Below are 23,056 nucleotides of genomic sequence, written 5' to 3' on the forward strand. Positions count from 1 at the left end.
CTCTCTCTCTCTCTCTCTCTCTCTCTCTCTCTCTCTCTCTCTCTCTCTCTCTCTCTCTCTCTCACCTCAGACCATCTTAATCTCTCGCACAAATTACCTGCCCAGGTGGGAAAACATTATAGTAATTGAATATAAATAACCTGTTGAGTTTCTACCCCACCCCTCTCCCTCTCTCTCTCTCTCTCTCCTTCCCTTCCTTTCCGTCTTTCCGTCCTTCTCTCCCCCTCCTATCTATACTTCTTTTTATTCTCTTCTCTCACTCCTCCTTCTCCTCTCTCTCTCTCTCTCAGTTCTCCATCCTTTCCTTGCTTCTTCTCTCTCTCTCCTTTCCTTTACTTCCCTCCCTCTCCCTCACTCATTTCTTTACTTCGTTTATTCTTCTCTCTCTCTCTCCCTTCCTCGCCACACTGCTTGTTTTCTTTCTCGCTCCTCCATCCCCAAAGAGAGAGAGAGAGAGGGAGGGAGAGAGAGAGAGAGAGACACACACACCTCACTACTCCATCGGTAATTACTCCAGTCAATATATTTTTCAGTGCATCAATTACGTTAAAAGCAATTTGTATGAACTGACAAACTCCGCCAAGAGAAGCAAAAAAAAAAAAAAAATCCCCAGTTCAGTGTTCAGAATTCTCAGACGTTCAGAATTTGTCCTCTTATGACTTGGAGTGTTCAGATGTGTTCACCTTAAGCCACAGTGTTCACAATTCTCAAAGGTTCAGACGTTCAGAATTTTCTTAATACTGGTGGTGTTCAGAACTCGACTTAACTGGGTCACTTAAGCCAGGTCATAAAGTAGGATTCCCAAAAGGACTTAACTTTACTTAGCAAACTAATACCAAGTGAACATACTTAACTGACTCACTTAAGAGCATATTTAACTGACTCACCTAAGCTCCGCTGCCGTAAAGTAGGAGTCTCAAGCGTTCGTAACTTGAGACACACTTACGACACGAGAACACACTTAAAATGTCGTAACTTTAGACACACTTATGGCACGAGAACACAAAGTTAAGATGACACACTTTAACTTACTCAAGTGCTTCGTCCTTAAGGTAATATATGTAAGTCTGCCATTCTTTAAATATTTGTTTTTATTTTTATTGATATTTATTGGTTAGATTTCTTTCTTTCTCTGATATGAGGAGCCTCACACACCCTCTTTTTCTGTCTCAGGGGAGCCTCACGCACTCCTCTCTCTATCTCTCAAGGGAGCTTCACCTACTACCTCTCTCTCTATCTCTCAGGGTCTCTCATCTCTCAGGGGAGCCTCACGCACCTCATAAGGCTGGATATTAATCACTATCTCTCAGAGTCAACAAGAGACGAATTACCACTTAAGAAAAGATAATTTAATCTTTCCTTAATGAAGCTGAAATTGATTATCTTTAAGAGAAAATGTAATCCTGGGAGCTTATGTCTAGTGAATTATTATGAGAGAGAGAGAGAGAGAGAGAGAGAGAGAGAGACTATTCCACTTATTCACACACACACACACACACACACACACACACACATGCAATTAAAGGCTATCAATGAGGGTCGTTTAAATAGACACCTGAGAGATACGGCTAAATGAGTATTATTGAGCACCTGATGAAGAAGGAGGAGGAGGAGGTGAATAAGGCCATGAATAATAGATGAATGAGATGGATGAGAAATTGAATGATGGATGGAAATGGAAAGTGGATGTATTAGGTAAACTCAACTGAAATAATGACAGGGGAGGGAAGAGGGGGGGAGAGGGGAGAGGGGGGAGAGGGATGTTTTGGTGGTGGTTCGTCTTCATTGGGTCTTTTGTCTCTGGAGCACCGAAGGAGTGACAGAATGACTCCTTTATTTGACTCACCCAACGCCATCATAGTGAAGTAAAGGCATCAGGAACTTAATGGAGTTATAATGGGTTTTAGCGACGACTTGATTGGCTTCAATGACTGCAAATGGGAACTCCATGTTTGATTTCCAGGATGGACTAATGAGACGAAGATTGCTCTGCATTTTTTTATACTCGGAGGCTCTCCTGGGATAAAAAATATAACTCTTTCTTGTTAAGGGATCCCATTGCTTTCTGTGATATAATTTTTTTCCCAGGAGGATCAAAGGATGTGTCTCTGCTTTTGGATGATACGAGTATATTTATCTTTTCATTTATGCACTACAGTAAGGAGAGAGAGAGACTTAAAAGGTCTGAAATTAAAACAACAATGACACAAAATCCGACCATTTAGTACAAATATACAAAACATCACTATTCACGGAGATTGTGGGAGGCTACTCTACCCCACCTGATAGAGAGGGAGTATAAGAGGAGGTGAGAGAGAACACTATAGAGTAGGGCACGTTTAAGATTAGAGAGAGGGAAAACACAGAGAGGAAAATGGGAGAGGTGGGGGATTATAAGAGGGGAATGGGGATGGGGGAGACAGAGGAGATGAGGATGGGGATGAGGGGGAGAGACACGTGAGAGAGGGAGATGAGAGGGCGAGACACTGAAAAGAGGGAGAGAGACTAAAGGGAGAGGGAAACAGAGAAGAGAGGAATGAGAAGGCGCGACACATAGGAGAGAGGGGAAATGAGAGAGAAGGGAGGGATGCAAGTGACGATAAGTGATGGAATTTAGAGAAAGGGGAAATAGAAGAAGATAGAAGAGAAGGGAAAGAGGGTGAGAGGAAGGAATACGTGATGAATGAGGAAGGATGGAGGGAAGTAACTAATGAAAGAGTTGAAGAGAGGGGGAAGGAGGAGAGAGAAAGAGGAAGAGGGGAGAATATGGTAAGAAGACAGGAAATGAAAGGCTAGTTAAAGGAGATGAGAATAATTCAGAGGAAGAAGAAGGAGAGAGAGAGAGAGAGGGGAGACAGAAAGAGGATATTTAGAGGCTGTGGAAAGGAAACACGGTGGGAGGAAGATGGAAGGGAGACGAGACAATAAGGAAGGGGAAGAGAGAGAGAGAGAGAGAGAGAGAGGGGGATTTTTCACGTGGATGATTATAGTGATAGAGAGAGGGAGGGTGAGGGAGAGGAAGGAGGGAGAGTGAAGGAGGGAGAGTGCAGCTGGTACTCTCACATCGCTGAGTTCCTCCACTCTGGGCCCCACATACTCTCCTCTGTGGAAGAGAAACAGACAGACATTAATTAGTATCAGACAACGACATACAGAAAAAAGACAATAGATTTTATATATACCACCACTCCTCACACACACACACACACACACACACATGCACACACACACACACACACACACACACACACACACACACACACACACACACGCACACACACACACACACACACACACACACACACACACACACACACACACACACACACACACACTTTTAATGCACCAATTATTCCTCAATTATCACTCATTTAAATACCTTCAAAAGCTGTATTGGAAAAGCTATATACATTTATAGATTTATATATACTGTATAGGTGTAATATATATATATATATACACACACACCGATATGTATAGTGTGTCATGGAGCGGCTGAAATTACAGTAGATGTTAATGAGACTGAAGTAATATTTATGATGTCTGTCTGTCTGTGTGTCTGTGTCTGTCTGTCTGTCTGTCTGTCTGTCTCTCTGTCTGTCTGTCTGTCTGTCTGTCTATCTCTGTCTGTCTTTCTTTCTGTGAGTTTGTCTGTGTTTCTCTGTGACCTTGTGTCCTGTCTGTCTATGCAATATGTGCATCTGTCTGTCTGTCTATCCTGTCTGTCTGTGTGTGTCTGTGTCTGTCTATCTCTGTCTATACTTTCTTTCTGGCAGGTTGTCATGTTTCTCTGTGACTTGTAGCCTGTCTGTCTGTCTGTCTGTTTCTGTCTGTCTGTGTCTGTCTGTCTGTCCAGGGTCTCTAAATGGATTTATGGGAGTTTTATCTTGTGTTTTGATAAGAGCAAACGTCAGCATCATGAAGATAAACCCTCTGTGTGTGTGTGTGTGTGTGTGTGTGTGTGTGTGTGTGTGTACAGTGAGATACACGTGATATGCTCCTTCCTTCCTTCGCCTTCCTTCCTTCCTTCCTTCCTCTCTCTCCTCCCCTAAGCCTTTTCCTTCCTTCCTCATCCCTTCCACCCTTTCTTCACAATCCTCTCTCCCCTCCCCGTCTTCCCTCCTCCCTCCTCCTCCCTCCCTCACTCCCTCCCTCCCTCCCTCCCTCCTTCCTGACCCCTCCCTCCCACTCACCCGAAGCTGAGGTGATGAGGGCAGCGTGGTGAGGGTGTTGTATGTGCAGCGGTTGATCCTGGCTCTCGCTGCTGTCTCCTGACGAAGCTGCCCCCGCTCCTGCTGCTCTCCTCCTCCCGACCCACGATCTGACCCCTACAGCCACCACCACCAGTACCACGGCGCCTATACCCCCTGCCACGCCCACGACTTCCCACCCGAGGGCGTCTAGTATGTCGTGAGCGTCGGGCTGGGGTGCTGGGGGCGATGGGCGTGTGGGTGGAGGCACTGGGTGGGTGTGGGGGGAGAGGGATGGATTAGTGTCAACAACTTTTAGAATTTGTTTGTAAAAATATTCATTGCTCTCTCTCTCTCTCTCTCTCTCTCTCTCTCTCTCTCTCTCTCTCTCTCTCTCTCTCTCTCTCTCTCTCTCTCTCTCTCTCTCTCTCTCTCTCTCTCTCTCTCTCTCTCTTCGCAAATGTAGTGAATATCAAACAGACGCGTTATTATCACAATTAATTACACCTGCCACGTGAACAGGTAGGTGACACACACACACACCTACACCTACCTGTACTCACCTGTGAAGTGTACAACGGAGCGTGGGAGGGTGCGCGTGTACATGTAGAAGGGCGTGGAGCGGGCGTGGGGCGTGGCGGTGTACAGGACCAGCCGGAGCTTGGTGGAGGGCGGCAACCCCCTCACCGTGAACTGTGGGCGGCCCTCACTGACGTTGGCTACCAGTGTCTCCCCTGACCACACCTGAGGGAGAGGGGAGAGTGGGTGAGAGGGCAGTGTCTCCCCCGACCACACCTGAGGGAGAGGGGAGAGTGGGTGAGAGGGCAGTGTCTCCCCTGACCACACCTGAGGGAGAGGGGAGAGTGGGTGAGAGGGCAGTGTCTCCCCTGACCACACCTGAGGGAGAGGGGAGAGTGGGTGAGAGGGCAGTGTCTCCCCCGACCACACCTGAGGGAGTGGGTGAGAGGGAGAGAAGGGTTGGGATGGGGTACACACACACACACGCACACACACACACACACACATACACACACACGAGACAAGGCAAACAACACGATAAATGAAGTAATAAGACATAACCTGATAAACACTAACGACACGTAACAGCCGTAAAGTAATGAACAGTTAACACTAATTACTTGTGGCAATTATCACAACTTAACAACTCTGTCTCTCTCTGACTTTCTCTTTGTCTCTTTGTATTTGTCGTTCTCTTTCTCTCTTTCTGATACGTAAAGAAATACAGGTACATAGACATAGGTAAGCAATCAGGTAAACAAACACAGGTTAATAGACACAGGTAATCAAACAAGTAAATAAACACAGGTAAACAAACACAGGTTAATAGACACAGGTAAACAAACACAGGTTAATAGACACAGGTAAACAAACACAGGTTAATAGACACAGGTAAACAAACACAGGTTAATAGATACAGGTAAACACGCAGGTAAACTTCACAGGTTAACAAACACAGGTAAAGAGACTCTATGTAGTGGGGGTCGTCTACAGTGAGCGTTATTGAAGCATTGAGTGACCCGAGTAGTGGTTGAGGCTGTACTTGGTGGTCATCTGCACACACACACACACACACACACACACACACACACACACACACACACACACACACACACACACACACACACACACACACACACACACACACACACACACACACACCTGGCTGATGGAAGAGGAGGAGGAGGGGATTGGGGGAAGGAAGATGTGGGAGGAGGAGAGGTTGGTAGTGAGGTAGGGAAAGAGGAGGTGGAAGAGGAGGAGGAGGTGGAAGAATAATCCTACAGGTGGGAATTTTACACCCTCTCTCATGTCCCAGATTCGTTAGGATATCCCCTTTCTCTCTCCCTACTTCTCTCCCTCTTCCTTTCTTCTCTTCTTCCTATTTCACCTCCTTTCTCCTTCCTTCTTTCTACTTCTCTCCCTCAGTTCCTTCCCTCTGCATCCTCCTTTTCCTCACTTCCTTCACCTCCTTCTACTGCTGTTCCTTACTTTTTACTCTTCTCCTACTTCTTTTCCTCACTTTCTTTTCTCCCTTCTCTCCTTCCTCTCCCTCCTTCCTCTCCCTGTCCCTCTTACTTCCTTTCTTTCATCACCCTGCCTCTTTGTTCATCCTTCTCCCCTCAGCCATCCATATAAGAGTCAATATAAACGAAGCCACTGTGATCTGAGCCAGTGTAAACAATGGCCAATATATACAGGGAGAGAGAGAGAGAGAGAGAGAGAAGAGAGAGAGAGAGAGCAGAGAGAGCGAGAGAGAGAGAGAGAGAGATAGATAAGATAGATGGAGTAGATAGATAGATAGATAGTAGAGAGAGAGAGAGAGAGGCACTGCTGATACTGCGAGGATAACAGAGAGAGAGGGAGAGAGGTGATCTTGTCCACTACCCAGAAATGGCCAGTATTGGGGGTCGGTCTCTCTGGACGTTTAGGTTGCACTGCTGTTCATTCCGGGTCACACAACATCTGCATGCTAAAGCAGAAGGTCAGGCAGGGACGGTCACTGATAACAGGACCTGGAAGTGTGTTACTCTGGAGGACTGAGGGAGTCTAGTAGCTTCCAGAGAGGGGCTAGTTGCTTCCAGAGAGGGGCTAGTTGCTTCCAGAGAGAGGGGGGAGGAAATAAGTCTAATGGTTCCATGTAGAGAATAGTTCCTGGTGTTGGGGGGGAGGAGAGGTCTATATTCTCTTTATGTTATGGATATTGGGTTTAGATCCTCTTCTGTACCTTGAAGTAGATGCTCTGTTGATTCATTGTTCCAGTAGTGTATTAATGGTGTATAAATGGTGTATTAATGGTGTATAAATGGTGTATTAATGGTGTATAAATGGTGTATTAATGGTGTATAAATGGTGTATTAATGGTGTATTAATGGTGTATAAATGGTGTATTAATGGTGTATAAATGGCGTATTAATGGTGTATAAATGGTGTATTAATGGTGTATTAATGGTGTATAAATGTCAATACCACGTCCATACTTCCCAAAGGAGGAATTTTAAAGGGGGTTCGTATTCTCCTTGAAGAGACGTTTGGATCCTTCTAATCCTCTATGATAAGGGATTTAGTATCACACAGAGGATTTGTAGCAGTTTATAAAGGGATTATCTGAAGAGTAGGAGCCTTGGTTTAGTTCACCTGGTGATTAAATGTTCTAATTCTAAATGGGGAGCTGGGTGTAGGTTAGGTTAAGGTTAATTTGGTTAGGTTAGGTTGGAAGTGACTCATGACCTGCGTCTTAATTCGGCTCTCCTTTGACCTATCTTCAGGTGCAAGTCATCTCCCAACCCACCATGACCCACCTCCAGGTCCCCCAACCCACCATAACCCACTTTCTGGTCCTCCAACCCACCATAACCCACCTCCAGGCCCCGAAGTCACCATAACCCACTTGCAGGTCCCCCAACCCACCATAACCCACCTCCAGATCCCCTAACCCACCATGACCCACCTCCAGGTTAGATCGACTGCCAGCTTGAGGTGACCTGACGAAACTGAGGCTGGGTGAGTGTTGCTGCATATGGGCGGCGTCCACTCCGGCGTGGGCGTGGTCGTCGCGAGCGTGGGCGGGGTCGTCACACTTGACCTCCATGCGAGTCACGCCCACCAGTGTCACGTTGCAGTCCTTCAGTGCCTTGGGTGGCTCTGTGGACAGTGGGAACCTGGGTGGCACCGTGGTCTCTCTCTCTCTCTCTCTCTCTCTCTCTCTCTCTCTCTCTCTCTCTCTCTCTCTCTCTCTCTCTCTCTCTCTCTCTCTCTCTCTCTCTCTCTCTCATCTATTTATGTATGTTTTCTAATTCTTTTTTACTTCTCCCTTCACCTCTTTCACACACACACACACACACACACATAGTTATCAAATCAACACCACAAACACTGCAGGTATTTCCAGGAACACACAATGACTTAATTTCCTTCCATTACACTATGTACGTATACACACACACACCAAAACAAATTATTTTTATTGCTGGTCATTATTTCACGTTTAATCAAAGGAGCAGCGTTGAGTAATTTCACACAGTGTATTTTTAATTAGTCAATAAAAATTTCATGGCCCAAAAGTGGCTTTGAGCTGATAATACCTAAATAAAAGGCTTTGTGTGTGTGTGTGTGTGTGTGTGTGTGTGTTTAATTGTTATGTATTGTAGATCTAATTGGTAGCTGGTAGAGAGGGTTGCCATGTGGGGTGTTTTGTGTTTGTTGTTTTATGTTAATATTTTGTTTGTGTTCTTGGGTAGAGATGAGGGTTTGGGTGTAGAGGAGGTGGATGTGGGTGTTGGGGGTGTAGGTTGGTCCTGTGTACAGTTGAGGTATGTGTGGGTGTGTGGCGGAGTGGGTGTATAGTGTCTGTACAGTGGTGAGGGTGCGGGTAGTATTAAGGGCGGTGTCGTGGGTGTACTGGTAGTGTACTGACCCACCACGGTGAGGGTGTAGGTGCAGGGTATCCTGGTGTGTCCGACACTGTTCCTGACGTAACAGCCGACGACGGTGGAGGCGGCGGGGGTGAGGGTGAGGGTGGAGCGTTCAGGGTGGGCGGGGTCTCTCGTTCCCTCCACCTCGGACTCCACGCCCTCCTCCGTCTGTAGGATCTCCCACGACTTCTGCCACTCCTGCCCCGACCCTTTTGCCCCTGTGGCCTGTCCTAAGGAGCCCTGATGCCCTAAAACAGGCGTCATGTGTCCTGAGGAGGCCAACGTGTCCCCCGAAACTGATGCCGCCTGGGTCGAAGTCGTTTTCACTTGTCCTGAAACTGAGGCCATCTGTGCCGAGGGGTCTTCCAGCTGCCCCAAACTAGCTGATGTTCCTGTGGCTGCCACCAATTGCCCCGGTGAGCCACTTGTTATGTGCCCCGAAACGGACACCATCTGGCCTGAGGGTGCAGCCATCTGTCTCAAGGGAGCTGCCACCACCACCTGAGGCGACCCCGCTACCCTGACAGGTCCTGAGACTTGGCTGGGAGACGGCAGGATCTCAGAGGTCGGGAGGAGGCTGTCACTGGCAGCTGTGAGGGTGTGTGGCTGTGACAGGTGAAGCTGTGAGGACCCTCCACCACTCACACTGCCCTCAGCAGGCTGTGGCTGGCCTGAGGAAACACCCGCGCTGTGTCGTGGAGGCGGAGGAAGGCTGTTCCCTTGGCTGTGTGGCTGCGACACGTAGTGGTGCGGCTGTGAGGACGCTCCCTCAGCGTCAGGATGAGACAATCGCCCTGAGGTGAGGTCGCCGCTGTGTCGTGGCGGCGGGGGCATCTTCCCCTGGCCCTGGCCACGCGCTGCGACAGGTGTGCCGATCTTCCAAGTGAATTTAAGGTCCTCGGGCACAGCCTCTACCTGGCAGGTGAGGGTGACGGAGGTGTTGGTGGCCACGAACAGTTGACGCTGGGCGGGGTCCACACAGTAAGGCGCATCTGGTTGGGGAGACAAACACACAAGAGTCAGTTGACAGTGCAGGCCATGGGAGTACAGTATCTCTTAGGCGTGGAGGCCCATTAGGGACAGTGTGTACACAACACTGTACGAGTATACTAAGGAGGCAGCACGGCCGACACTGTACTCGACTCTCTTTACTTCCCCAACACAAAACTTAGGCACCCATTAAAAACTGGGTGAAAGAGAGGCGAGTGTTGTGTCCACCCGGCCACCGCACACCACCAGGCCAAAGGAACCCACACAAAAATAATAATAATACACATACACATAATTATACAGTAAAAATGTAGTTAATGAAGCGTAACAACTACTGTATTGTTGTGCATTTATACTGAGCACGAATGAAATGACTTAATTTGCATATTAGTATCAATATTGTATAAAAATTGTATTTGTTGCAACACACCAACCGTGGGATGACCATGGTGTGTGTGTGTGTGGTGATATTATTATTATTGGTGTGTGTGTGTGTGGGTGTGTGTGTGTGTGTGTGTGTGTGTGTGTGTGTGTGTGTGTGTGTGTGTGTGTGTGTGTGTGTGTGTGTGTGTGTGTGGGAATAGACATTATGCTATGCTAATACTGAAATATGGACAAACTTAACTGCAAAATATGACATTAACTTTGCACAGAGGACAAAAAAAGTTGAGAAGGAAATTAACCCTCTCTCACATCCTGTTGTTGAGGTCGGCGGCGCCTTTGTTGTGGTCCAGACGAATACAGATTGAGATACTGCTCTTGTGAGATAGTGAGAGATCTATTGTGAGATAGTGAAAGATCTATTGTGAGATAGTGAGAGATCTATTGTGAGATAGTGAGAGATCTATTGTGAGATAGTGAGAGATCTATTGTGAGATAGTGAGAGATCTATTGTGAGCTGGTGAGAGATCTATTGTGAGATAGTGAGAGACTTATTGTGAGACAATAGTAAGAGGAGTGTGAGATAAATGTGTAAACTCTTATGAGACAAATGAGAGACCTTTTATGAGACGTGTGTGTGTGTGTGTGTGTGTGTGTGGTAGAAGCTCTCCCAGGTGTGAGTTTTTGTAAGTTTTGATGAGTTTGTGTCTTGGACTAGAATACTGTAGGGGTGAGGGGGTGTATGATGTAGATTTTGGGGGTAGAGTAGAGGATGGGGGTGATTTGAGGGTAGAGTAGAGGATGGGGGGTGATTTTGAGGGTAGAGTAGAGGGATGGGGGTGTTTGAGGGCTAGCATATTTGACCTACCCACCATCATCATCATCATATCACCATCATCATCACACTAGACTCGGTGTAGAGGCAGCTGTAGTTGAATTAGTGGTCAGCTCATGTCAGTGTCACAAGGGGGGGTCAGGCCCTGGGTAGTTAAGGTCAGTGGAAAAATTGGTATGTTTTCTGTAGGGATGAAGGGAGGGTGAGGGGAGAGAAAGAGAGGGAGAGAGGGATGTAAATGAGAGACAGGAGAAGGTGAGGGGGAGAGAGAGGGACAGGGAGAAATGAGAGATAGAGTGATGGAATGTAAGAGTGGGAGAGAGGGTGAGGGATTAAGGAGAGAAAAGAGACAGAGAGAAGATAGAAAGAATGATGAGAGTGAGGGAAGAAGGAAGAGAGAGAGAGACCTCACCACAAAAAAACCAGGTCAGCTGTTAGCTGCGGATTAGTAACCGTTGATACCGGTCTTTAGTATTGAGTGACGGTTTAATTTAAATTTGAAATTCGAATTCATATCTATAACGCCTTTGCAGAAATAGATGTTATGTGTTTCAACCGCCATAACGATATATAGTAATGCCTGTGTACTGTATCGCTACGGACCGTTATGACGTCACGTGTGTAAATACGTTAAATGTAGATATGAAATTTTGATTTTTTTTTAATTTTGAATTGATTTCGCCTTTTAAGAGATAAATAATTTAAATGGAGATTATTGGCTTTAGAGTTTGTTGAACGATCAATTCCACACACACACACACACACACACACACACACACACACACGAAGCCAAAAACCTCTTTGGAGACTTCTTTATGACGTTTTGAAAGAGAAAAACAACAACAAAATACACCAAGATTTAGCGTAAAGATACCAGCAGCCGACTGTTCGTGACGAGGCACCAAAAAACATGGGAAAAGTTCGCGCCAGAATGGAAAAATCAGATTCCCAGCTGACTCACGAACACAACATAAACACGGAGGGGGAGGGAGGGAGGAGAGGTTGAGTGTTCGGGTGGGGTGGGGGGTTCGGTGGGAGGAGGATGTGGGGGAGGATGGGGAGGAGGGGGGGGAAATGTTGTCGTACCGCATGAAAGCACAGGAGTGGATTTGGTCTCCTTTGATGATGCAACTCTCCCCGGCAGCATTATCATAGCAGTGCCAGCCGTAGGAATTTACAAAAACATGAAATAAATCTATATATCTTACTGTATAATGGAACTTAATGACATAACCAATACAACCAACAATATAAATATAGACAAAAACAAAACAAGGAAAAGATTCTAGGAAGTGAATGATGATGAAGCAACACACTGATGAAAGAAGAAATAAAGAAGAAGAACAAGAAAGAAGATTATTTTTATTATCTAACTAAATTTCAACCGCCAATCAGGAATAATTTATAGATACAAGAGAAAACAAATGAGAATCTACCTGACGATGATGACGTAACATATAAACAACAACACAACCGACCTGCCTGACGTAAGAGTAAATGAATTCAAGAGGTAATTTATTATTATCATACATCTGGTGGTGGTTGGGTGAGTTGTCGTACCGCATGAGGTGGGGGGATAAAGACTCTGGCAACAAGATGGCGGCAACGTCAACAAAAACACATAAGAGGTGCCAGATGTAGGAGTAAAATACGTAAACAAAAAAGAGAAAATGGAGAGTGTTATCTTAAAGGCATAGCGAGACGTAAATATTGGGAATTTTTTTTCAGTTTTTTTGGGGGTTTCTTGTGGTTTAACTCTCTCTCTCTCTCTCTCTCTCCCCCCCCTCCTCTCTCTCTCAACTTTTCCCCTCGTGTATCCTTTTCTTTTCTGTGTGTCTGTCGCCTTGTCTGTTAGTCCGTCTTTCTTTTTGTCTGTCTGTGCATGTCTCCACACCAAACTAAACGTGAGGCACCTTGAGTGTGATTTGATACGTTGTGACGCTAAGCAACTTTCAAAGTCTTGGCTCTTCTGTGTGTATGGTGGGGGTGGGGAGGGGCTTGGGGGTGGGGTGAGGAGGGGTGGGGGTGGGGAGGGGGTGTGGGGGGTGAGGAAGGGGTGTAGGGGTGGGGAGGGGTGTGGGGGTGAGGGGTGGGGGGTGGGGAGGTGTGGGGGGGGAGGGGTGTTGGGGGTGGGGAGGGTGTGGGGGGAGGGAGGGGTGGGGAGGGTGTGGGGTGGGGGTGTGGGGGTGACTGGTGGGGGTGGGGGGTGTGTGGGGGTGGGGAGGGTGTGGGGGTGAGGGGTGGGGGGTGAGGAGGGGTGTGTGGGGGGTGAGGGAGGTGTTGGGGTTAAGGAGGGTGTAGGGAGGGAGGGTGTAGGGGTGAGGGTAAGACTTGAATAAATGTTTTTGTTTATAGATTCAAAGTGTCACTCTAGCTTATGTTGAGCGGCTTATGTTGGCTGGAGGGTCGAGGAGGAGGTGATGGTGTTGGTGGTGGTAGTGGAGAGGAGGAGGAAGAGTGAGGGGGAGGTGATAGTGTTAGTGTTTGGTGGTGGTGGTGGTGGTGGTGGTAAGAAAAGGGAGAAGGAAGTGTTCGGTAATGAGGTGGTAAGACAGGTATGTACTCAAGTATGACTCAGGTGTGTACTCAAGGGTGACGCAGGTGTGTGTGTATGTACTTAAAGGGGATTCAGGTGTGGGATACGCTGGTGTATATGTACTCAGGAGTAAAACAGATGTGTGTGTGTACTCAAGGATAACTGAGGTATGGGAGACACAGGTGTTTGTACTCATGGATGACGCAGGTGTGTACTCAAATGGGTAAAACGGGGTATGTACTCACGTTTCACCCGGATGAGGACAGCGTTGGAGTGGCCGTCTCCCTCACGGTTGGAGGCCAGACAGGTGTAGAGGCCAGCGTCCGCCCTCTCGACAGGTGACACCACTAATGACGCGTTGTCCCTCATCCAACGCCGGCCTCCCACGCCCACGACGCGGCCCTGTAGGCGTGGGGGAGGCGTGTATAGTGGCGTGGGGAGAGAGAGAGAGAGAGAGAGAGAGAGACTTTTAAGGGGTTGACATTGTGATAGATAGATAGATAGATAGATAGAACCTGTAGCATCGTTAAGTCACCTGAAAATAAATTAATTACTATAAATAAACGTAATAAATGGCCCAGAGAGGCGTTTATAGGAGCCATTGGGCCATTTAATAAGAGAATCTGTTCCTCTTTAGCTCTTAATGGCTCTAGGTGGCGGCCATTTTGTAGGAGTCCGAAAAGTATTTGATTTAATAATAGTCTTTTCCTGCCTGCAATAACCAGCGGCCATCTTGAACTGGAGGATAGAGTTATTTTGAGTGTGTGTGTGTGTAGATTGATAGATACACACACACACACACACACACACACACACACACACACACACACACACACACCTAAATATAACAGGCAGCAACACGGGAGGATATTGGCGTCGATACAGTGATAGAGTCATCAGTGGACCAGCACAATATACCTGTACCCACGACCAGGTGTCTTCTCCCTCGCTGCCCACCTGCTGCGCCTTCGACAGGTAAGGTGGTGGAGATGAGGAGGCTGATAGTGGTGAATACTGGTGGTGGTGGTGGTGGTGGTGGTAAGTGATAGTGGTGGTAAGAAGAGAGAGAGAGAGAGAGAGAGAGAGAGATGTGGTGGTGGTGGTGGTGGTGGTAGTGGTGGTGGGGGTAAGAGAGAGAGAGAGAGAGAGAGAGAGAGAGAGAGATTTAAAGTAATTTATTTTAAGTATTTTAGGTATAGTCTAAAGGGAGGTGTGGTTTTAGGGAGGACCTTTTTCTCTCCCTCCCTCACTTACCTTTATCTCTCTTATCTCACCTTTCTCTCTCCTCTCTCTCTCACCTTTCTCTCCCCTTCATTCCCCTCTCCCTTTCATCCATCTATCATCTTCCTGTCTTTACTCTCCCTCCGTTATTTCTTTGACCTTTTAACTCCCCTCTTGCTTCTCCCTCTCCTTCTCCCTCTCCCTCCTTCATTCCTTTCTTCTTCTCTCTCATCCTCATCCTTTTTATTTTTTCCTTCTCCTTTTCATCACCTAACTCTCTTCCCCTCTCCCTTCCACCTCCCCTCCCTCTCCCCCCCTCTCCCCTCTCCCTCATTTCCGCCTTTCTTCTCCCCCCTTCCCTCCCCCTCCTTCCTTTCTTCTCTCTCCCCCCCCTCCCCTCCCCCCTCCCCTCCCCCCACCCCCCACTCAGTAAGTTATAGCAGACCACAGAAACTGACCAATAATTTCACATAATCCAAATTGAGGATTTTGGGGCGAGTGTTAATTATGGCCACTCACACTCACACACACACACACACACACACACACACACACACACACACACACACACACACACACACACACACACACACACACACACACACACACACACACACACACACACACACACACACACACACACACACACACGGAGAGGAATGGGTTATTGGAAGGTGTGGTTGAGAAAGTGCATGGGAGGTGGTGAACGGAGGATGAATGTGGGAGGTAGGATAGAAGGATGAATGAATGTGGAGGTGGTGAACGGAGAATAAATGAGGGAAGTGGGATATATGGGGAGGAGATTGTCAGTGGCGAATGGGGGGGTGTGGGAGAATATTGGATAATAGTGATGATAGTTAAATAATAATAATAATAATACTGATATCACCACTACTACAACCACCACTACTACAACCACCACTACAACAACCAACAACCCTTAGTAAATCACCATCAACATAATCCCAGCATTAAATCCTAAATTCTACCCTGTAAAATCCTCAATGGCCGAATTCCTATAGCATTAAATCTGACTGAAATCCTGAATGATGGAATCCGGCTGCCTTGTGACGCCTCCCTCGAACCTGTAGCCGAAGATAATCACCTTCCATTAGTGAGAGAGAGAGAGAGAGAGAGAGAGAGAGAGAGAGAGAGAGAGAGAGTTTTTTCCTCTAACAATAATTTCTACTACATCAACCACGAGCCAATCAGCACCTAGTATATATATTAAACAAAAGTGACGTAACATACACGAGAACCAATCATCACGAAGCAAACCAATAGCCAACAGTGACGTAATAGACACGAACCAATTGCTCACCAACGAGATGATACGCACCAACCAATCAACGCCAAGCATACAACTAAAAACAAATCTACGTCACAACACACTGACCAATCACGAATTAAGAATAAAATATACACACATATATACGGTGATATAATTGATTTAAATTAAATTCGTTTTATCCAATTACCTTAATATAACAGGCATTGCCGTTAGCTCTATTACGATTTAATATAACGTAACGGAGACCAAATTAGTGTGATAAAATGATTGATATAGATATATGAAGAGTTTATATAGGTGATTTATATATTGTTCTTGTGATGATGGGAACAGTTGAACAAGATGAACCTTTGGTGTTGTGATGACTGTTTGATGGTGTGTGTGTGTGTGTGTGTGTGTGTGTGTGTGTGTGTGTGTGTGTGTGTGTGTGTGTGTGTGTGTGTGAGAATAATAACACACACACATAAACATATCACAATTACACGATAACTATACACACACACACACACACACACACACACACACACACACACACACAGGGTTGGGGACAGGTGCAGAGAGTTAAGACAAGTATCGGACCAACACTGGGGGAAACTTACCAACTATTACTACTACTACTACTAATTACACTAATGACGTCATCTTCCTTTATAACGCCACCACGAGCACTCAGCAGCGTCTGACGTTCTCGTCCTACGTAATTTCATGGTTATGGATTGTTCGCCTGACGAGCTTTTGCCATTTTTTTTTTTGCTGTAATTCGTTTACTGAGGTGTGTGTGTGTGTGTGTGTGTGTGTGTGTGTGTGTGTGTGTGTGTGTGTGTGTGTGTTATCTCTACCCCACAGACATGATGAGAGAGAGAGAGAGAGAGAGAGAGAGAGAGAGAGAGAGAGAGAGAGAGAGTGAGAGAGGAGAGAAAATGAAATAACAAGACGTCCGTAGACTAATTGATATAAGGGAAAGCCTCGATTAAACCAAACAGTGGAAAATGGAAAGAGGGTGGCTGAAAGGGTAGGGGAGAGAGAGAGAGAGAGAGAGAGAGAGAGAGAGAGAGAGAGAGAGAGAGAGAGAGAGAGAGGAATATTTGTTGTTTGTACGTGGTTCTAGGATCACCTGAAGATTAATCACCCTAACGCTAACCTTATTTAAACTAACTTAACCTGATCTAACCTAATTTAACCCTAACCTAAACCTAATGTAACTTGTCCTATTGTAACTTAGCTTAACCTAATTTAACCTAACTTAAAGTAAAACTAACTAAACTTCACTTAATCTAACGTAACATAACTTAATGCTAACTAAACCTAAACTTGATCTCCAGGTAACGTTAGGGTAGTTAATCTTCAGGGAATCCAAGTTCTTCATAATTCCCTTCGTATCAGAGAGCATAAGCGCCTTTTGTCCTTCCCGCTGACCAATCACGAATCATCTGGTGTAGGAAGGAGGAGGAGGTAAGCGCCAGCCTTGCGGTATCCCACCTAACAAATGACCTCTTTCTGTCTCACTTTCTCTCTCTCTCTCTTTTTCCTCGTCTAGACTGTGAGTTTCTTCTGAGAATCAATTTCCATCTATCTTGTCTTCTCTTACCGCTATTCCCCTCATCAGTTTTTCTCATGTATTGGTGTTAAAGGGACAGTGGCTGGTGGCTGAGTCTCTGTCTCTTTGATCTGTTGTTTGACGAGGCCGCGACCAGCTGTTCTTTGTGTACTAATGAGGGCGTTTATACTCCGGTGAACATTGTCTTGGTGGGGAGTTAGCTAGCACGAGTATTACACCATGGCGAAGGTATGCCAGACGAACGTGACCTACCAAGCAGGAGGCAGCACGAACGATCAATAATACCCTAAAGGTAGCTACGCCAAGCGAACGTCCGCCAGCCTTAAGCTTGATCTTTGGTGAAGGTTATTGTAACTTGTAGAAGTGATTATAGCTCCGTCAGTCAGCTCAAAGAATACCTCACTTGACTGACTGACTGACTGACTGACTCTGCCTGACTGAATTATTGATTGACTGATCCACTGACTGATTGAAGTACTGAAAGAATCTAATGATCTTAAACCGTTATTGTCGATAAGGGGAACTGACCTGACCTTAATGAACACAGCAGCTACAGGTGTACAGTATATGGACAGGTGTACTTGGACAGGTGTGCTAGGACAGGTGTAGTACTCACGTTGTGTAGCCAGGTGATGTTGTAGACTGGAGGGTCAGCGTCCACGGCACAGAGGAAAGTGAGGCCCTCCCCCTCCGTCAGTTCCCGTCCACCGCCCACACTCTCACGCCCTCCCTCCACCTTCAGCCTCGCCTCCGGAACATCTGTGAGGATACATACGCTGTGTTAGAGGATACATACATTGTTAAAGGATACACATACATGAATACACATTCGCGTTTATGTGTAGATGTTGGCAAAACTGGTTTTCCCGTCAAACCTCGTAAGGAATAAGACACTTTGTTAACGTGGCAATGTTGTTACGATTGATTTTCCCGCCAAATATCGTAAATGCATAAAGGGACATTGTTTATATGCAGACTTTGGCAATATTGTTTTTTTTTCCCGCGCAAAAGACCCATAAAATATAAACAACACTTTGGTCTATTTGTGGATGTTGGCAATACTGTTTTTTTTTCTCTCCCACTAAATCCCTTATATAAAAAGAGGTACCATTGTTTATGTTGGATGTTGGCAGTACTGATTCTCCCCATCACCCCCCCATAGGTATGATATCAGCTGATCTCGTTTTTTGGCGGGAATTGTTGCACCATTAATTAACTTTGTACAGGTGAGCAATATTAAAATTTTACAGCCGCGATCACCTGTGTTTGTGTATGTATGTATGTATGTATGTATGTATGTATGTATGTATGTATGTATGTATGTATGTGTGTGTGTGTGTGTGTGTGTGTGTGTGTGTGTCAGAAACAATAACCACCACCACCACTACCCCCAAGACGCAGGATAATGACACCACAACTATGCAAAGCAGAAGAGAATGGAGGCTGGAGGCAGTATCACCACCAGCCCCATTATTATCACCACCACACACCAATGTCACCCTCAACACCTCGTAAACTACCTACACGATGCTACGCTACACGAGGCGATACGACGGTACACGATACGACGCGACACGATGCGGTACTCTGCTACACGACGGTAAACGATGCAACACTACACTACACTACACTACACTACACTACACTACACTACACGATGAAACATGACACCAAAGAGAGAGTGTGTATATATATGTGTGTGTGTGTGTGTGTGCGTGTGCGTGTGCGTGTGTGTGTGTGTGTGTGTGTGTGTGTGTGTGTGTGTGTGTGTGTGTGTACCAAGCGTCACCCGAATTACATTTGCCCCCAATTTGTTGTGTCCTCAGCCATGTCTACTGGGTTAAGGGAGTCACCATGTCCATCTCTGTGTCCTAATCCTTTGTCCTAAATGATTCGCCAGTTTCCTAATCGTGTTTTAAAAATTACTATGTCCTATTTCGCCACTTGAATGATTCGCCAATCACTTATATCCTTTAAAAAACGAATATCTAATCATCCAATCTTCGTTTAAATCTATTCTATCCATCTATACATCATCTTCCACCTCCAATCCACTACTTCTATGCTTCAGAGGATTAACCAATCACGTGTAGGCTAAACAAACAGACATACCAATCACCAAAAAATGAATAACCTAATCTTTCCTATGTATATAAAACACCACATCATCCCTCAAACCAATCCCGTGTTCTAGATGATTCGCCAGTCATCCCTAGTCGTCGAAAAAAAGGAAAAGTTGATCCGCTAATCTTTCGATATAGATTGGGCTGGTGGCAGTGTGGTAAATCCGACTGGTGGCGTTCGTCTACCGCCTCCGTTCTTAAAGAGAAATCCGTTTATGAATCCGTCTGCCTTGTGGTGTTAATAATAGTGACGTCATTGTTTTAAAGGGGACAAATCATCGCTATCAAAGAGTTAAGTCATCGTACTCATCAATATATATGCGTAAATGCGTAAATTCTTGATAAGAATGTTCAGAAATGAATATAAATGAATAAAACAATCATAAATGCGTAATAGATTAATCAAAATTTGCAAAAAAAAAACAAAAAGAAGCAGAATATACACACACAACAAAACACTAAAATGTTATACGTAAAAAAACAGATACAAACACAAACACACACAACACAAAAGCCGAGCCAAACACACACACACACACACACACACACACACACACACACACACACACAAAACACCACAATGTAATGTGTAAAAAGCTCAACCAAACACAGCAACTATTTTATTGGGTAAAAACAAGATTCATCCCGAAATAACATAACAGATAACAGTTTTTTTTTCTCCTAACAATGTTGACCAATTTTATTTATGATTTTTTCGGGTTATAGCTGGAAGGTTGGCAGGTAGATAGGCAGGTAGGTAAGCAGGTAGGCTGATAGGTAGGTAGATAGGCAGGTAGGCTGACAGATCGGTAGGTAGGGTGACAGGTTGGTAGGCAGGTAGGCAGGCAGGTAGGGTGACAGGTTGGTAGGCAGGTAGGCAGGCAGGCTACAGATTGGGTCACTGTACAGCTGAATTAAACTGGGCCTTGTGGTGATCCGTATGAATGGTTCTATGTGTCGATTAATCTCTCTACATGTCTCTGTCTCTCTTTTATCTCTCTATCTCTCTTTCTATCTCTCTCTTTATCTCTTTTTTAATTTTTTTATTTACTTGAGTTCTGTGAACTCTCTCTCTCTCTTAGCATGTCTTTTTCTCTCCCTCCCCTTGTGTTTGATATATGAGAGAGAGAGAGAGAGAGAGAGAGACACGAGGAGTCAGGTTACAGTATTTCATTAGCTGGGAGTCTGTAAGGCCGAGATACTTAATATCACACACCGCTGTACTACATTAAGGTGGCTGTATCCTGTAGGAGTGTTGGTACAGTACTTGTTGCCGTCTAATGGGATCACCTCGTAACTCTCGAATTCGAACCCGTACGAACCCGGAACCGAACCCGTACGAATCCGGAAACGAACCTGAAACCGAACCCGTACGAATCCGGAAACGAACCTGAAACCGAACCCGTACGAATCCGGAAACGAACCTGAAACCGAACCCGTACGAATTCGGAAACGTACCCAAATAAAAGGAGCTACGATCACACACACGCACATATAAAAAAACAAAAAAATACAAACACATAAACACATACATATACACACAAACAAACACAAACACGCACAAACTTAAATTAACAAACAACATAAACAAACACCTCCAAAACACAGAAACAAACAAACACACAAATAAACAAACAAACATACACTCAGTCCTCCTCAAACTCACAAAAGCTTACAGAACAAATCTCAATGTTGCAAAGGTCAGCGCACACCATCTCCCTCTGCGCGCACACACACACACACGCACACACACACCTTATGTAGAGACGGTCATGCATGCACGACTTGCAACACGGCGACGCTCTGCAATCTTACTGCCAATGCAATGTGTTTGACTTGAAGGACTTTACACACTACGCCATCAACAGTTGCTATAATTATACTGTTTGGTTGCAATATTTGGCACGGTTCATTGTGAGCATGGGTGTGTGTAAATTTTGGTTAGGTTAAGTTTAGGTTACATTGGGTTTGGTTAGGTCATATTGGGTTAGGTTACATTGGGTTAGGTTAGGTCATATTGGGTTAGGTTACATTGGGTTAGGTTAGGTCATATTGGGTTAGGTTACATTGGGTTAGGTTAGGTCATATTGGGTTAGGTTACATTGGGTTAGGTTAGGTCATATTTGGTTAGGTTAGGTCATATTGGGTTAGGTTACATTGGGTTAGGTTAGGTTATATTGGCTTAGGTTAGGTCAGGTCATATTGGGTTAGGTTAGGTCATATTGGGTTAGGTTAGGTCAGGTCAGGTAGCAGACTTTACAATAAACACCATTCTCTGTATAGCAACACACTGTCTTCACTTCAACGTAGCACATTCCAACACATACACACACACTGACACACACACACACACACACACACACAGAAGACAGTCATGCATACAGCCTCTTGCAACAAGGAGCCGTGCAATCCGTCTTGCTCGCGGCCCTGGGCGGAGCTGCGTGAATATGACTGTCCATGATTTATACCCCGCATCGTGTAGCTGTGGCCCATCCATATCAGTAAGACCACCAGCTTGCTTCTTTTGTCTGTCTGTCTGTCTGTCTGTCTCTGTCTGTGTCTCAACGTCCCCTAGCTTCGTTCTTTTGTCTGTCTGTCTGTCTCTGTCTGTCTCAACGCCCCCTAGCTTCGTTCTTTTGTCTGTCTGTCTGTCTGTCTGTCTCTGTCTGTGTCTTGCCCCCTCTTCGTTCTTTTGTCTGTCTGTCTGTCTGTCTGTCTCTGTCTGTGTCTCAACGCCCCCTAGCTTCGTTCTTTGTCTGTCTGTCTGTCTGTCTCTGTCTGTCTCAACGCCCCCTAGCTTCGTTCTTTTGTCTGTCTGTCTGTCTGTCTGTCTCTGTCTGTGTCTCAACGCCCCTAAGCTTCGTTCTTTGTCTGTCTGTCTGTCTGTCTCTGTCTGTGTCTCAACGCCCCTAGCTTCGTTCTTTTGTCTGTCTGTTTCAAGTGCGTCCTCAGCAGCTAGCTTTTGTGTCTCTGTCTCAAATAATACCCAGAGGCGTTGTTTTGTGTCTCTGTCTGTCTGGGGGGGTTAGCGTCTATGATATGCTACAAAACGCTTAGCATGGTAGAAAACGCTTAAACATGATAGACACAACAAACATGATGGACAAGCTTAAAACGTGATAACCAAAGCTTAAACATGATAGACAAAGTTTAAACATGATAGACAAAGTTTAAACATGATAGACAAAGCTTAAAACATGATAGACAAAGCTTCAACATGATGGAACAAGCTTAAAGCATGATAGAAAACATTTACCTACACCAGAAAACGTCTAAAGAACAGATCGACATCGAAGCTGTTTTAGAAAACTCCTTTTCTCTCTCTCTCTCTCTCTCTCTCTCTCTCTCTCTCTCTCTCTCTCTCTCTCTCTCTCTCTCTCTCTCTCTCTCTCTCTCTCTCTTTCTATTTCTCTCCTTTTCTCTCTCTCTTTCTCTTTCTCCTTTCTTCCTTTCTCACACAAGCATACACCAACATAAAATAAACCTCTCCTTTGCTGT

The 23,056-nt window shown here is 45.5% G+C and overlaps 1 protein-coding gene across 1 annotated transcript in view; it reads right to left on the reverse strand.

Moving 5' to 3' along the window:
- Positions 1-2,452: 2,452 nt before the first annotated feature.
- The window catches only part of LOC121870808, a 127,071-nt gene continuing 106,467 nt past the window's right edge, over positions 2,453-23,056 (reverse strand). Inside the window, exons 6-12 of the mRNA XM_042372778.1 lie at positions 18,052-18,194; positions 13,611-13,767; positions 8,626-9,615; positions 7,660-7,853; positions 4,754-4,934; positions 4,194-4,460; positions 2,453-3,103 (exon numbers count right to left, since the gene is read on the reverse strand). Of these exons, the coding sequence (XP_042228712.1) occupies positions 3,060-3,103; positions 4,194-4,460; positions 4,754-4,934; positions 7,660-7,853; positions 8,626-9,615; positions 13,611-13,767; positions 18,052-18,194 (1,976 nt within the window). The 3' untranslated portion in view covers positions 2,453-3,059. The remainder of the gene's footprint in view (positions 3,104-4,193; positions 4,461-4,753; positions 4,935-7,659; positions 7,854-8,625; positions 9,616-13,610; positions 13,768-18,051; positions 18,195-23,056) is intronic.

Source organism: Homarus americanus, unplaced genomic scaffold (assembly GCF_018991925.1).
Source record: "Homarus americanus isolate GMGI-L3 unplaced genomic scaffold, GMGI_Hamer_2.0 scaffold16119, whole genome shotgun sequence".
NCBI lineage: Eukaryota > Metazoa > Arthropoda > Malacostraca > Decapoda > Nephropidae > Homarus > Homarus americanus.